The 15,278-nt window shown below is 38.3% G+C and overlaps 1 protein-coding gene and 1 non-coding gene across 9 annotated transcripts in view; one reads left to right on the top strand and one right to left on the bottom strand.

The window, feature by feature from the left end:
- LOC105482662 (dynein axonemal heavy chain 12) overlaps positions 1-15,278 on the top strand; it is a 234,841-nt gene that overhangs the window by 17,741 nt on the left and 201,822 nt on the right. For 7 of the 8 annotated variants that reach the window (XR_011620106.1, XM_011742883.3, XM_011742901.3 and 4 more), the window contains exons 3-6: positions 2,680-2,761; positions 3,300-3,326; positions 12,933-13,122; positions 14,707-14,779. Coding sequence is in view for 7 of the 8 variants with exons in the window: in XM_011742883.3 (XP_011741185.2) it covers positions 2,680-2,761; positions 3,300-3,326; positions 12,933-13,122; positions 14,707-14,779 (372 nt within the window). In the remaining variant the exon portion in view is untranslated. The remainder of the gene's footprint in view (positions 1-2,679; positions 2,762-3,299; positions 3,327-12,932; positions 13,123-14,706; positions 14,780-15,278) is intronic. The other variant, XM_011742885.3, reaches the window with a different exon arrangement.
- On the bottom strand, positions 11,378-11,483 carry LOC112427141 (U6 spliceosomal RNA). Its single transcript, XR_003018609.2, has one exon. It is a non-coding gene; the product is annotated as a U6 spliceosomal RNA (small nuclear RNA).

The following is a 15,278-nucleotide window of genomic DNA, read 5'->3' as shown; positions in this document are numbered from 1 at the left end:
CACGCTCCAGCCTGGCGACAGAGCCAGACTCCGTCTCAAAAAACAAAAACAAAACAAACAAAAAACAAAAAAATGATTTGGAAACAACCTAAGTGTCCATAAACAGATGAATGGGCTGCTCTGTCTATGGAGTAGCCATTCTTTTGTTTCTTTACTTCTCTAATAAACTTGCTTTAAAAAAGAAAACAAAACAAAAACAAAGAACCCAGATGAATGGATAAAGAAAATGTGGTACATACACATAATGGAGTGCCATTCAGCCATAAAAAAGAATGAGAACCTATCATTTGCAACAACATGGGTGGTCATTATGTTAAGTGAAATAAGGCAGGCACAGAAAGACAAACATTGCATGCTTTCACTTATCTGTGGGCACTGAAAATTAAACTCATTCACTTATCTGTGGGTGCTAAAAATTAAACTCTTTGAATTCATGGAGATAGATTATAGAAGGATGGTTACCAGAGACTGTGAAGGGTAGTCGGGGAGATGAGGGGAGGGAATTGGGGATGGTTAATGGGTACAAAAAGAGAAAAAGGGCTGGGCACAGCGGCTCACGCCTGTAATCCCAGCACTTTGGGAGACCGAGACAGGTGGATCACTTGAGGTCAGGAGTTTGAGACCAGCCTGGCCAACATGATGAAACCCCATCTCTACTAAAAATACAAAAAATTAGCCGGGCCTAGTAGCCTGAGCCTATAATCCCAGCTACTTGGGAGGCTGAGGCAGGAGAATCACTTGAACTGGGTGGCAGAGGTTTTGGTGAGTCGAGATCATGCCACTGCACTCCAGCCTGAGGGACAGAGCGAGACTCTTGTCTCAAAAAAAAAGAGACATAGTATTTGCTAGCATGACAGGGTAACTATAATAAAAAATAATTTAATTGTATATTTTGAAATAACTAAAAGAGTATAATTGAATTGTTTGAAACACAAAGGATAAATGCTTGAGGCGATGGATACCCTATTTACCTTGATATTATTATTATGCATAGCATGGTTGTATCAAAACATCTCATGTAACCCATAAATGCATACACCTACTATGTACCCACACAAATTTAAAAAATAAAGTCATGACTGCCACCTCTCTTCCAACATCCCCGCCCATCTCACAGTACTCTCATGGTTCTCTCAAGCTGTGCCCCTGGAGTCCCAAGGGTACAGCTTGATATTGCTGAGAGGATTCATCTATCAGGTAAGGTACTAAACTAGATATGCAAGATCATTTCCAGATATGCTATTCTGATCATTCATTCAACAGATTCTTAGTGAGCTCCTACATCTTGATGGATACTATTTAAGTGGTGTGGCGAAAGCAGTGAGCAAAACAGACATGGTCCTTCTTTATGCCATCTACCAATCTATGGTTTTATGGCTCCAGTGGATGCCCTTTCCTTCAGATTTTTTTTTCTTTTTTTTTTCTTTTGGTTCTCTTCTTACCTATCTGATGGTATCTCCTTTGCTCATTCAATTGTTGTTTTTCCTCATTCCTGTCATACTTGACACCCTCCAATCTTTTCTGAATTCTCTTTTAAATTCCCTTGTATGCTTTTTTCTTTGGCCATCTCTTCTAGTATATCTAGCCTTATAGACTATTAGATTTGTCTTCCTAAATATGTTTCCAAGCTCAAAACCTCTCGATTACTCGCCGTTGTCTATTGGATTAAAAAGCTTGTTTTTGAGGCCTTTAGCTGGATATTTCAATCCACTTCTCCAGACTTATCTCCACTTGACACTGTCACCTTTGGGTGGATTGGACGACCCCTGCTTCCTTTTTCCTCCTTTGATCCTTTCCTTGCCTTCCTGTTCCTTGGGGTCTTTGTTTTTTAGATCCCAGGAAAACTATGTCTCCACCTGAAATCCTCTCTTTCATTTAAAGCTCATTGCTAATGGTAACATGTGTATGTGGCCTTCACAGATGAAAGTGAACTTGTCCCCTCTCTGAACCACAGGGTACCTGTATGGCACTCTGTTTTTCTTCTCAGTCAGTTCATCAGTCCTTGAGATTTGTTGTTTTATTTTAATAGGATCTAGTATTGTTATTTGCATAATATAGGTATTCAGTAAATATTTATTGACAGATTAATGGATTACACATTATACAACTTAATTTAAAGAGAAAATTATATCTTATGGATGTAAAAAATCTATAAGCAGTTTTGAAGGTAAACTGTTTCTTGAGCAGCTACTATGTGCCAGGTACTGTTCTAGGCACTGAGGATAACCACAGTGAATAAAACAGTTTACAAAATATTGTATAAAAATGATGGTAAGTGCTTTGAAGCAAGATAAATGAGGATAAAATGGATGGATAACGAAGGAGGTGCTACTTAACATAGGGGATACAGGGAGGCTTCTCTGACAGACTGGCAGACATTTGAACAGAGATACATATAAGAGCCCAGTATCCATTGGGATTAATTTAAAAATGGTCAGTAAGTTATACTTGAAAAAATTTGATTTTGATTTTTATTCTCACCCTGTTACATATATATGCATTATTTAAAAATTAAGGTCTCATTGATAATGTCTTTTGGGATTTGTTTCTCATAAAAAAATACAGTAAGATAACTCTTGAATATCTCTTAGTATAGTTGGAAAAATGCTAAAATTGTAATGTTTTAGTAACTTACGATAATGTTATCAAGAGAGTCATATTTCTAACTATAAATTTCAGAATTGATGGAGCCAAAAGAAATTTAGACAGAACACTGGATAAAAGAACACCTCTATTACCACCACCTGATTATCCTCAAACTGTAAGTTTATGTTTTCTCTTTAAAAAGTTTATCCTTGGCCGGGCGCGGTGGCTCAAGCCTGTAATCCCAGCACTTTGGGAGGCCGAGATGGGCGGATCACGAGGTCAGGAGATCGAGAGACGATCCCGGCTAACACGGTGAAACCCCGTCTCTACTAAAAAATACAAAAAACTAGCCGGGCGAGGTGGCGGGCGCCTGTAGTCCCAGCTACTCGGGAGGCTGAGGCAGGAGAATGGCGTGAACCCGGGGGGCGGAGCTTGCAGTGAGCTGAGATCCGGTGCACTCCAGCCTGGGTGACAGAGCAAGACTCCGTCTCAAAAAAAAAAAAATAAATAAAAAATAAAAAATAAAAAATAAAAAAAAATAAAAAGTTTATCCTTAGATCATTTTAATTTGTAGTTAAGACAATCTCAATATAACTGGTGTTTTTAAAAGGAATAATAAATATATTTAAAACTATATATTTAATTTTTAAACAATTTAAATTAATTTTAAAATGTTCTCCTTGATTTAATTATATCTTGTTTGTTTTTGACAGATGACCAGTGAAATCAAAAAAAAAGGAGTGAGTTCAAGTTTTTATATTTCTCGTTTGAAAATGTTAAAATAAGTTATTGCAAAGTAGTTTCTTCTAAGACCACCTGCTAAGTCCCATTCTAGAAAACAAATAAATTTAGAAACTGAGGTTTTTATTTTATTTTCCCAAGGGAACAAACATGGCATGAACAACAATATGGCAATATAGATTTTTGTTTTGTTTTGTTTTAGACAGGGTCTTGCTCTGTCACCAAGGCTGGAGGGCAGTGGTGCGATCTTGGCTCACTGCAGCCCCACCACTCGGGCTCAAGCAATCCTCCCACCTCAGCCTCTTGAGTAGCTGGGACTGCAGTCACATGCCACCATGCTTGGATACTTTTTAAAATTATTTGTAGAAATGAGATATCACTATATTGCCCAGGCTGGTCTTGAACACCTGGACTCAAGTGATCCTCTCAAATTGGCCTCTCAAATTGCTAGAAATACAGGTGTGAGCCACTGTGCCCGACCAATATGGGTTTTAAGAATTACATTTTTGTTGGCATTCACTATTTGCAGATTAATTATGTAAATATTTTCATTCTTATTCCAAACAACTGAAAAAAACTCAAAGTGGCAGTTATAAAGGAAATCCATCTCTCTTTTTCATTAGGGTAATAATTGAGTATTCTAATATTGATATAATGATATAGTAGCCACTCAGCAAATATGTATTGAGAATCTGTTATGTGCTAGCTACATGCTAGGTGCTAGAGATTAAAAAAAAAAGAAAAAGACACTGCATGAGTGACAACAGGGGACTATGATATGATTGGTGGAAAGACAAAAACGTAAAATTTCTTTACTAGCAAAGCATAACAGAAACATACGGAGTTGGAGACATGAAAGAGGAAATCATGCAGCATGTTTTCAGATGGGATATAAGCTTCTCAAGTCCCTTAAAATTCACTTTGGGGGATAGAGACTGAAGATGTGAATTCAGCCTCTATGAATTTAGGAGATTTGGAAGAAACTCTTTTTAGCTTTTCCTGGTTTTGGTTTTGGTTTTCAAAATGCTCTTCTTCCTCCTTACCTGGCCACCCAACATTTCTGGAGAATTTGAATGTTGATCTTTCTTTTTACTAGGTATAATTACTGATACACAACAATCCCAAAACATTAATAAATATTTAATGTATAAATTGCCAAATGTATTTAATATTTTTGTGTATGTGTTTAGTATCCTCATTGTTCCTAGCCAGGCATACAGTAATTCACAACTGAGCCCACTGCTCTTGGCAATATGGCTTCTAGGAATTCCATCACTTCATCATGAATGTCACCAGTAACTACTAACTGCCAAATTCAAAAGATATTTTTTATTTTATTTATTTATTTTTTTGAAATGGAATCTCACTCTGTTTCCCAGCCTAAAGTGCAGTGGTGCAATCTTGGCTCACTGCAACCTCCATCTTCCGACTTCCAGTGATTCTCCTGCCTCAGCCTCCCGAGTAGCTGGGATTACAGACATGTGCCACCACGCCTGGCTAATTTTTGTATTTTTAGTAGAGATGGGGTTTCACCATGTTGGCCAGGCTGACCTCGAGCTCCTGACCTCAGGTAATCAACCCATCTCAGCCTCCCAAAATGATGGGATTACAGGTGTGAGGCATCTTGCCTGGCCAAAAGATATTTTTTCTATATCTCTCTCTCGGACCTCCAACTGTCTTTTTTTTTTTTTTTTTTGGGACAGTCTCCCTCTGTCAGCTAGGCTGGAGTGCAGTGGCGCGATCTTGGCTCACTGCTACCTCTGTCTCCTGGGTTCAAGTGATTCTCCTGCCTCAGACTCCTGAGTAGCTAAGATTACAGGCGCCTGCCACCACACCCAGCTAATTTTTTTATTTTTAGTAGAGAAAGGGTTTCACCATGTTGGCCAGGCTGGTCTTGAACTCCTGACCTCCGGTGATCCACCTTGGCCTCCCAAAGTGCTGGGATTACAGGAGGAGCCCCCGTGCCCAGCCTCCACCTGTCTTTAAAAAAAACTTTGATCAGTGGAACGGAATAGATGACCCATAAATAGACTCACACAAGTGTATATAGCCAGCTGATTTTTTCTTTTTTCTTTCTTTCTTTTTCTTTTCTTTTTTTTTTTTTAGAGATGGGGGTCTCTCTTTGCTGCCCAGGCTAATCTTGAGCTCCTGGGCTCAAGTGATCCTTCTGCCTCAGCTTCCTGAGTAGCTGGGACTACAAGAGCATGCCACCATCCCCCCGATTTTTGACTAAGTTGCGAAAATCATTCGGTGGAGGAAGAATAGTCTTTTCAACGAATGGGGGGAAAGCAATTGGATATCCATAAAATAAAAAAACCTCAGCCTAAACCCCCCACCTTGTACAAAAATTAACTAAAGTTGATCATAGGTGTAAATGTAAAACATAAAACTATAAAAAAATTAGAAAAAGGCATAGGAGAAACATAAACTATAAAACTTTTAAAAAAACCTAGCCTAGGGCAAAGAGTTTTTAGGTATGTCCTCAAAAGCACAATCCAGATTTTTTTTTTTTTTTTTTTTTTGAGACTCAGTCTCACCTTGTCACCCGGGCTGGAGGGCAATGGCGTGATCTCGGCTCACTGCAACCTCCGCCTCCCCGGTTCAAGCGATTCTCCTGACTCAGCCTCCCACAGAAAATTTTTAAAAACTCAGTAAATTAGACTTCATCAAAATTAAAAGCTATTGCTCAGTGAAGGACCCTGTTAAGAGGATGAAAAAACAAGCTACACACTGGGAGAAAATATTCACAAATCGCCTATCCAACAAAGGACTTGTATCTAGAATATATAAGGAACTCTTTAAACTCAACAGTATGAAAGCAAAAAATCTGATTAGAAAATGGGTAAAAACGGCCAGGCGCAGTGACTTACGCCTGTAATCCAAGCACTTTGGGAGGCCGAGGAGGGCGATTCGAGACTAGCCTGGTCAACACGGTGAAACCCCGTCGCTACTAGGAATACAAAATTAGCTGGGTGTGGTGGCACACACCTGTAACCTCAGCTACTAGAGGGGCTGAGGCAGGAGGATCGCTTGAACTCCGGAGGCAGAGGTTGCAGTGAGCCGAGATTGCGCCACTGCACTCCAGTCTGGGCTACAAGAGCGAAACTCCGTCTCAAAAAAGGAAGGAAAATAAAATGGGTAAAAGAAAAATAGGGTGACGCTGTAGCCCGTCGGGAGGCCCCACAGAGCCGCCACAGCCTCCAGCTTTCCCCAACCAAATGCTGAAGATTGATGGACAAGATGGACATATAAGCCCTTATGAAGCTTATACTTTAATGAGGAAGACATATAATAATCAAATAAACAAAATTTTTCTATTTTGTTTAATAAATAAAATTGTGGTAAGTACTTTGAAGAAAATACAGGGTAATATGGTCGATAGTGACTGGTGAGGGAGCGAGGCCATATTAGGCAGGTGGTTAGAGAAGGTATCCCTGAGGTGGTGACATTTATGGAAACCTGAATGGTAGGAAGGAGCCAGCCATGGAAAGACCTGGGGTTGAGAATTTCCCAACAGAGAGAACAGCTTAGTTTAAGTTACCTGAAGGAGAAAACAACTTGGTGTGTTCCAGGAACTGAAAGAAGGCCAGCTTGGCTAGAGCATGCTGATTGAACTCATGGGAAGGTATAAAATAAACTTGAAAAGGGGATCAGGAGCCAAATATGAGGGCCTTTTATAGGCTATGGTAAGGTGCTTGGATTTTACTCAGAGTGGCAATCAGAAGTCATTGGAGGATTCTACCCATGGGGATAACATAACTTGATTTACTTTTAATGATAAAAAGTCACTTTGACAATTATATGAAAAAGCCCACTTAGATTCTTTAGAAGATGGATTGTGGCTATGGCTAAAGTATAAAAGAAGAACCAGGTAGTTGTACAAGATAACAGTCTAGGTGAGAGAGAATAGTTTAGACTAGAGTGATAGCAATAGAGCTAGAGAGAAATTGTTAGACTCAGGATATATTTTGGATGTAAATGCGACAGGACTTTCAGATAGGGTGCATGTGGAGGGTGAGGAAAAGAGGAACCAAGGATGATTCTTAGGCTTTGGTCTGATTTTGCAGGGTAATTGGTGACACTTATTATTAAGATCATCTAGAGAGGAGGGAAGAGCTGGAGTAGCGAGAGGACCGAGTTCATTGCTAGACAGAGGTCAGCCCATTGATATAGTGAGGGATTGGGGACTATCACAAGACTTTTAAGATTAAGCAGTACATGGGCCAGGCATGGGGGCTCATGCCTGTAATCCCAGCACTTTGGGAGGCCAAGTCGAGTGGATCATGAGGCCAGGAGTTTGAGGCCAGCCTGACCAACATGGTGAAACCCCATCTCTAGTAAAAAGAAAAAAATTAGCTGGGCATGGTGGCCCACGCCTGTAATCCCAGCTACTCAGGAGGCTGAGGCAGGAACATCGCTTGAACCCAGGAGGTGGAGGTTGCAGTGAGCCGAGATTGCGCCATTGCACTCTAGCCTGGGGAACAGAGGGAGACTCCATCTGAAAAAAAAAAAAAAAAAAAAAGATTAAGCAGTACATTAATGGAGTGGACATAGAAAATGTCTTTCTGTAAGAATTTTGGAGTGAGCAACTAATTGAAAAAAAATAAAAGTAAGAGACAAAAAATGTCCATCTAGGCTACACATTTAAAAAATCTTATTATCTCAAAATAATTTTAGACATACAAAAGAGTTGCAGAAAAGAGTACAAAGAATTCCCCTGTATGCTTTATCTGTTCCCATAATGTTAACGTCTTTGCCTGTAACAATGATTACTGTGGTTGTTGCCAAATAGTAATTTTTCTATCATTTCTTTTACATTTTTTGTTGGAATTCTGTAGTAAGAAAGAACTTTTAATTTTTTTCTTCATTTATTCATTCATTTAGATCAGTGTGGACTATAGATTTTCTTTTAACCATTAACTTATAATGTATTATTACTAATAATAATTATTATTTTTTAGAGATGGGGTTTTGCTCTGTTGCCCAGGCTGGAGAGCAGTGTTGTGATCATAGCTCACTGCAGCTTTGAACTCCTGGGCTCAAGCCATCCTTCCACCCCAGCCTCCTGAGTAGCTGGGATTACAGGCATGAGCCACAGGGCCTGGCTTTATTATTAATTTTGAAGTTCAATTGTTCCACCTTTGACCAGTGGGAGCCCTTAAAGTTGACTGTCGTCTTTTTTTACATAGCCCATCATTCTTTGAGCACGTCCTTACTTTCTGGCACAATAAGATGTTCCAGGATTATGCTATATATACTTTTTCTATTCTAGCCCTGTAATCAGTAATTTCTCCAGGGATTTTTGACTCCTTTTGGTGGAGAATGGTATTTAAAAACCATGATATGTGTGTAAAATGTGCTCCTCGATACCGAGTGTCATTGCTTCCTGGCTTTCTCAGCAGAAGATCCAGAAAATAATTATTTCTCTCTCTCTCTCTCAAAACCCATGGATTCATACTGATACCTCCTATTCCAGTAACACCCCAGGGTTCATTCTAGCCTGTCCCCCTTTCTCTATGCATAGCTCCCTTCTCTGACAGTGAGGAATCTGGCTTTCATCCATTAGCCACAAGGTTTACTTATTTTGTTAAATCCTAGAGTATACATAAATAATTTCAAAATTACTGACTCGTACTACTGTGAAAAACAAACCTGCTCACCATAATTTAATTTCATCTATAGTCTTTTGTACTTAGCATAAGGATATATGGTTAAAATATTGTGTTCAGTATTGGTTAGTTCTACACTCCTTTTCAGTAGGTTATTATGAATACATTTTCAGCTAGGTAATTATTAATAACTTGAAATTCAGGTAGGTTCAGTGGTTCGTTTGTTTTCATTTGGAGTTTCTTTTCTCCCTTATTTATGTTGATATTTTTTACTTATACTTTGAGCAGGTAAAACAACAGCAAGATTTAAAATCAGAACTATACCAAAAGTACACCTCAGAGAAGCATCTCCCATCCCTTCTACTCTATTCCCATGCCCCCATACTTTCTATCTATTCCAAGCTACTCTTTCATATAACCAATGCCATTAATTTTTGATTTATCCTTTCTGTGTTTAATTTTTTACAAATGAGCAGGTATGTTTTCTTATTTCCTTTTATCTTATACAAAATGCATCATACTGTAGATACTCTTGGATTTTGCTTTTTGTTGTTTGTTTGTTTTTCTTTTTTCTTATTTATTTATTTATTTATTTTTTTCTGAGACAGAGTCTTACTCTGTCACCCAGACTGGAGTGCAATGGCACAATCTCAGCTCACTGCAACCTCTGCCTCCCGGGTTCAAGCGATTCTCCTGCCTCGGGCTCCTGAGTAGCTGGGATTACAGGAGCCTGCCACCATGCCCAGCCAATTTTTGTATTTTTAGTAGAGACGGGGTTTCACCATGTGGGCCAGGCTGGTTTCAAACTCCTAATCTCAGGTGATCTGCCCGCCTCAGCCTCCCAAAGTGCTGAGGTTACAGGTGTGAGCCACTGCGCCTGGCCGCATTTTGTTTTTAACTTAATAATGTATCCTGGAAATCGCTCCACATCAATTTTTAGAGATCTTTCTCATTTTTCACCATTAGCTGCACAGAACACGAATGTATGCATCAGCCACTCTTAAATGTTTCCAGTATTTTGCTGCAATGAATACCTTGTATATGTGTGTTTTCATACTGTTGGAGGTATCGTTTTAATTTCTCTAAGTGGGATTTCAATATGTAGTGTTGTTAGATATTGCAAAATTTCTCTCCAAAATGTGCTAGCAATTTATGAGAGTGTTTGCTTCCCCATAGTTTCACAAAAGAATGTGGGGGTCATATTTTTAAAAAATTTTGTCAGTCTGATATGTGACAGCTGGTATCTCAGGGTAGTTTAAATTTGCTTTCTGTAATTATGAGTAAGATTATACATTTTAAAATATGGTTTAAGTGCCATTTCAATTATATTTTTATTGTGAAATGTTGGTTTATATCTTCTGCCCATATTTCTGTTGTAGTTTTGGTGTTATTTCCCCCTAAATGTTTACAAACTGTGATAAAATACACATAACATAAAATCATCTTAACCATTTTTAAGGGCACAGTTTAGTAGTATTTTCTTTTTTTTTAATTGTAATTTTTTAAATTTTAAGTTCCGGGATACATGTGCGGAATGTGCAGGTTTGTTACATGGGTATACGTGTGCCACGATGGTTTGCTGCACCTATTGACCCATCCTCTAGGTTCCCTCCCCTTGCCCTCCATCCCCCAATGGGCTCTGGTTTGTGTTGTTCCCCTCCCTGTGTCCATGTGTTCTCATTGTTCACCTCCCACTTATGAGTGAGAACATGCGGTGTTTGGTTTTCCGTTCCTGTGTTAGTTTGCTGAGGATGATGGCTTCCAGCTTCATCCATGTCCCTGTAAAGGACATGATCTCCTTCCTTTTTATGCCTGTGTAGTATTCTATGGTGTATATGTACCACTTTTTTTTTTTTTCCCGAGATGAAGTCTTGCTCTGTTGCCAGGCCGGAGTGCAGTGGGGTGATCTCGGCTCACTGCACTCTCTGCTTCCTGGGTTCAAGCAATTCTCTGCCTCAGCCTCCTGAGTAGCTGGGATTACAGGCACTCACCACCACACCTGGCTAATTTTTTTGTATTTTTAGTAGAGATGAGGTTTCACCATCTTGGCCAGGCTGGTCTTGAACTCCTGACCTTGTGATCCACCTGCCTTGGCCTCCCAAAGTTCTGGGATTACAGGCGTGAGCCACCGTGCCCAGCCATGTACCACATTTTCTTTATCCAGTCTATCATTGCTGGGCATTTGGGTTGGTTCCATGACTTTGCTATTGTAAATAGTGCTGCAATAAACCTATGTGTGCATGTGTCTTTATAGTAGAATGATTTATATTTCTTTGGGTGTATTCCCAGTAATGGGATTGCTGGGTCAAATGGTATTTCTGGTTCTAGATCCTTGAGAAATCGCCATACTGTCTTCCACAATGGTTGAACTAATTTACATTCCCACCAACAGTGTAAAAGCGTTCCTATTTCTCCACAGCCTCGCCAGCATCTCTTGTCTCAAAAATATGCAATGCTTCACAAATTTGTGTTCATCCTTGCACAGGGGCCGTGCTAATCTTCTCTGTATCATTCCAATTTTAGTATATGTACTGCCAAAGCGAGCACAGTTTAGTAGTATTTTCACGTTCTTGTGCAGCGAATCTCCAGAACATTTTCATCTTGCAAAACTGAAACTCTATGCTTCTTAAATAACAACTCCCCATTTCCTCTTCCCCGTAGCCCCTGGCAACTACTATTTTGTTTTCTGTTTCTATAAATTTAAATGCTTCATATAAGTGGAATGATGCAATACTTGTTTTCTTGTGATTGGCTTATTTCACTTAGCATGATGTCCTTAAGGTTCTCCCATCCCCTAAATTTTAAAGCATTGTTTACACTTTGAGATGTATGTTGCAAATATTTTCTGCCAAATTGTCAGTTGTCTTTTGACATTTTAAATTGTTTTTGTTATGCAAACCTTTATGTTTTTATGTAGTAAAAATTAATCTATCACTTGTTTCCTTTTTTGTATCTAGTATTTGAATCATAACTAGGAAGGTTTTTCCTATACTCAAATTATAAAAGACTTCATCTACGTTTTTCTTCATGATCCTTGTATAGTTTCATTGTTTAAGTTAAATTCTGGAGTTTAGTCTTATGTATGATGGAAGGTATGAATTATTTTATCTTTTTCCAAATGGCTAACCAGTTGTTCCAAATAGTTATTAAAACCTTCATATTTTTCCCAGTGTTTTGAGATGCCATGTTTATCATGTGCTAAATTTTCTGATATACTGGTATATTTTTGGACTTTCTGTTGTTTTCCACTGGTCTGTCTATTCATACACCTGTGCTACACCACACTTTCTGGTATGTTCTAATGTCTCCTAGGGCTAGCCCTCCATTGCAGATTTTCTTTCTCAGGGTTTTCTTGGCTGTTCTTGCATGTTTATTTTTCCACATGAACTTTAGGATCAACTTATTTAATTCCATAAAAATGTATGTAGATATTTTTATTGGTATTGTGTTAAATTAATTTTGGGAAAACTGAAATTTTCATGATGCTAAAATGTCTTTACTAAGATCAAGTGTCTTTTCATTCATTCATGTCTATTTTTAGTCAGACTATTCATTCTTATGGGAGAATTTGTGAAATGATATTATACTGCTATTGTACTGGAATATAATCTCAAGAGAGCATGGGCTTTGTTTGGTTCAGCTACTATGTACTCAGCGTTTAGAGCAATGTCTGAATATTTGTTGAATCAGTGGATATATTATAATAATAAGTTAGATAATAAGGAATAATAAGTTAAAGAATCTTTGTTTTGCCTTGAGAAAATGAAGACTCTGCTAAGAATATTAATTTGGCAAGAATTAATCATAAATAAAGAAAAAGATAAAATGGTTTCTTTGTAGGATGTACTTTTGGATTAAACAGTTTTTATTCTGAAAATGTTATTTTTCAGAATATTTTTAATCTGAAAAAATGTTGTCTTAGGAAGAGAGAGTTCAGGAGTTACACTGAAATGATACAACCATGCAGAACGTTTAGTTTTTTTCTTATGTTCTCAGTTCAACTACATTTATATGAAGCAATGTGTAGAAAGTAGTCCTATAGTACCTATTCAGCAGGAATGGCTGGATCACATGTTAAGGCTGATACCTGAGTCTTTAAAAGAAGGGAAAGAAAGAGAAGAACTCCTTGAAAGTCTCATAAATGAGGTGTCAAGTGACTTTGAAAACAGCATGAAGAGATATTTGGGTAAGTAGCATCTAACACACACCACGCTTCTGTCACCTTTGCCTCCCCCCAACCCCACTGAATCAAAAATAGAAATAAGCAAAATGAATAATGAACACTATATATTTAAACTATATCTATTTTTTTCTTTTCTTTGTCTTTTTTTCTTCGAGACACGATCTCTGTAGCCCAGGCTGGAGTGCAGTGGTGCTATTTCAGCTCACTGCAGCCTCCGCCTGCTGAGTTGAAGCGATTCCCCTACCTCAGCCTCCTGAGTACCAGGAACTTCAGGCACGCACCACTATGCCCAGCTGATTTTTTTATTTTTTGGTAGGGATGTGGTTTCACCATGTTGACCAAGCTGGTCTCGAACTCCTGGACTGAAGCCATCCGCCCATCTCAGCCTCCCAAAGTGCTGGGATTACAGACTGAACCACTCAGGCCAGCCCAAACTATTTGTATTTCTTAGATATGATTTTTATTTAAAGTTTTTATTTTGAGCCTATACTTAAGTCAAAATCCTTACAATTTAAGGGTACTTTTTGTATTTTTTTAAATTAGCTAACATCTCTTTGACTTTTTACTTTATGAGTTTAGCTATACTATTTATAGGTTTTCTAGAAAATACTAACGTGTTTTGGGAGATTTATTAGGGGTATAATCTGCTATTTTTTAGAATAAATTCTTTTCCTTTTTAAAAATTGACAAATAAAAATTGCATATAGTTATCATGTACAATACATTTTGAAATATGAAACATTGTGGAATAACTAAATTGAGCTAATTAACTGATGCATTTTTTCCCCATATTTACCATTTTTTGTGTGTGGTGGGAACACAGAATCTACTTTTGACAATTTTCAAGGATACAATAAATTGTTACTAACTAGTCACTATGTTGTATAATTGCTTTCTTTCTTTTCTTTTCTTTCTTTCTTTTTTTTTTTTTTTTTGTGACGGAGTCTCACTCTGTTGCCCAGGCTAGAGTGCAGTGGTATAATCTCAGCTCAATGCAACCTCCACCTCCCAGGTTCAAGCGATTCTCCTGCCTCAGCCTCCCGAGTAGCTGGGACTACAGGTGCCTGCCACCATGCCCAGCTAATTTTTGTATTTTTAGTAGAGATGGGGTTTCACCATGTTGGTCAGGCTGGTCTCGAACTCCTGACCTCAGGTGATCTGCCCTCCTTTGCCTCCCAAGGTGCTGGGATTACAGGCATGAGCCACCGTGCTCGGCCTCCATGTTATATAATCTCTTGAACTTGTTCCCTCCTATCTAACTGAAATTTTGTAGCCTGTGACTAACATTCCAGTCCCTGGTAGCCACCATGAAATGCACTTTTTTTAAGTGGCCATGCTAGTGACTTTTGAGTAGATGGAATGCATAAAACTGAGATCTTATTAAAGCTTTTATTTATCTGAACTCTCCTCTAAAGTAAGGCCAAAATAGTACCAATAACTTGATTTTGTTTCAAATAAAGGAGTTTTTTCTTACATTCCTTTTAATGCATAGTAAACTATACCATCCAAAATCAAAAGTTAGAAACTTCGATATTAATAGATTGTGCAGAGATTTTCAAGAAGCATTAATATATCCATGTATTTTAGTGCAGAGCGTTCTTGTGAAACCACCAGTTAAATGGCTTGAAGATGAAGGAGGTCCTTTACCTGAATCTCCTGTGTGAGTAAATAAGTTTACAAACAGTACTTCATCCAATTTTTGATATAGATTAAAAATAAACTGATCTTATATTCAAGTCTACAGTTGTGATACTCAAAGGTATTTTGAACACATCCAAAAAAAAAGGTACTCTTGTTTTTCCCCCAGAGGTACCCTCTCTACTATGCTTGTTTAGTTCTGCATACATAACTGGAGAGATCTTTATGAATGCATAGCTTAACTTAGCCTTGAGTAAGTTTTGGTGTATGCCAGACAGATTTCTCCAGCCCTTTTCTTTAGTCCTAAAGACTGTGTTCTTTCATTTTCGCCTGGGATACCTGAGCCAAAGCACAGTGAAAGTTAGCAGAGCTCTCAGATCTGGCCCATCAGTCTGCCTTACTCACAAATTATTTCTGTTCCCTCTGAAGATAATGCAGTTTTGAGTTCTTGATGTGTTTTTATTAAATGCATATATCTTAAGGTTCCCATTGCTGACCACATTTCCCTCTTCTCAAGCCCC

Source organism: Macaca nemestrina, chromosome 2 (genome assembly GCF_043159975.1).
Source record: "Macaca nemestrina isolate mMacNem1 chromosome 2, mMacNem.hap1, whole genome shotgun sequence".
Lineage (NCBI taxonomy): Eukaryota > Metazoa > Chordata > Mammalia > Primates > Cercopithecidae > Macaca > Macaca nemestrina.
The sequence above is the reverse complement of the archived record's forward strand: the minus strand, read 5'-3'. Positions and strand labels throughout refer to the sequence as shown.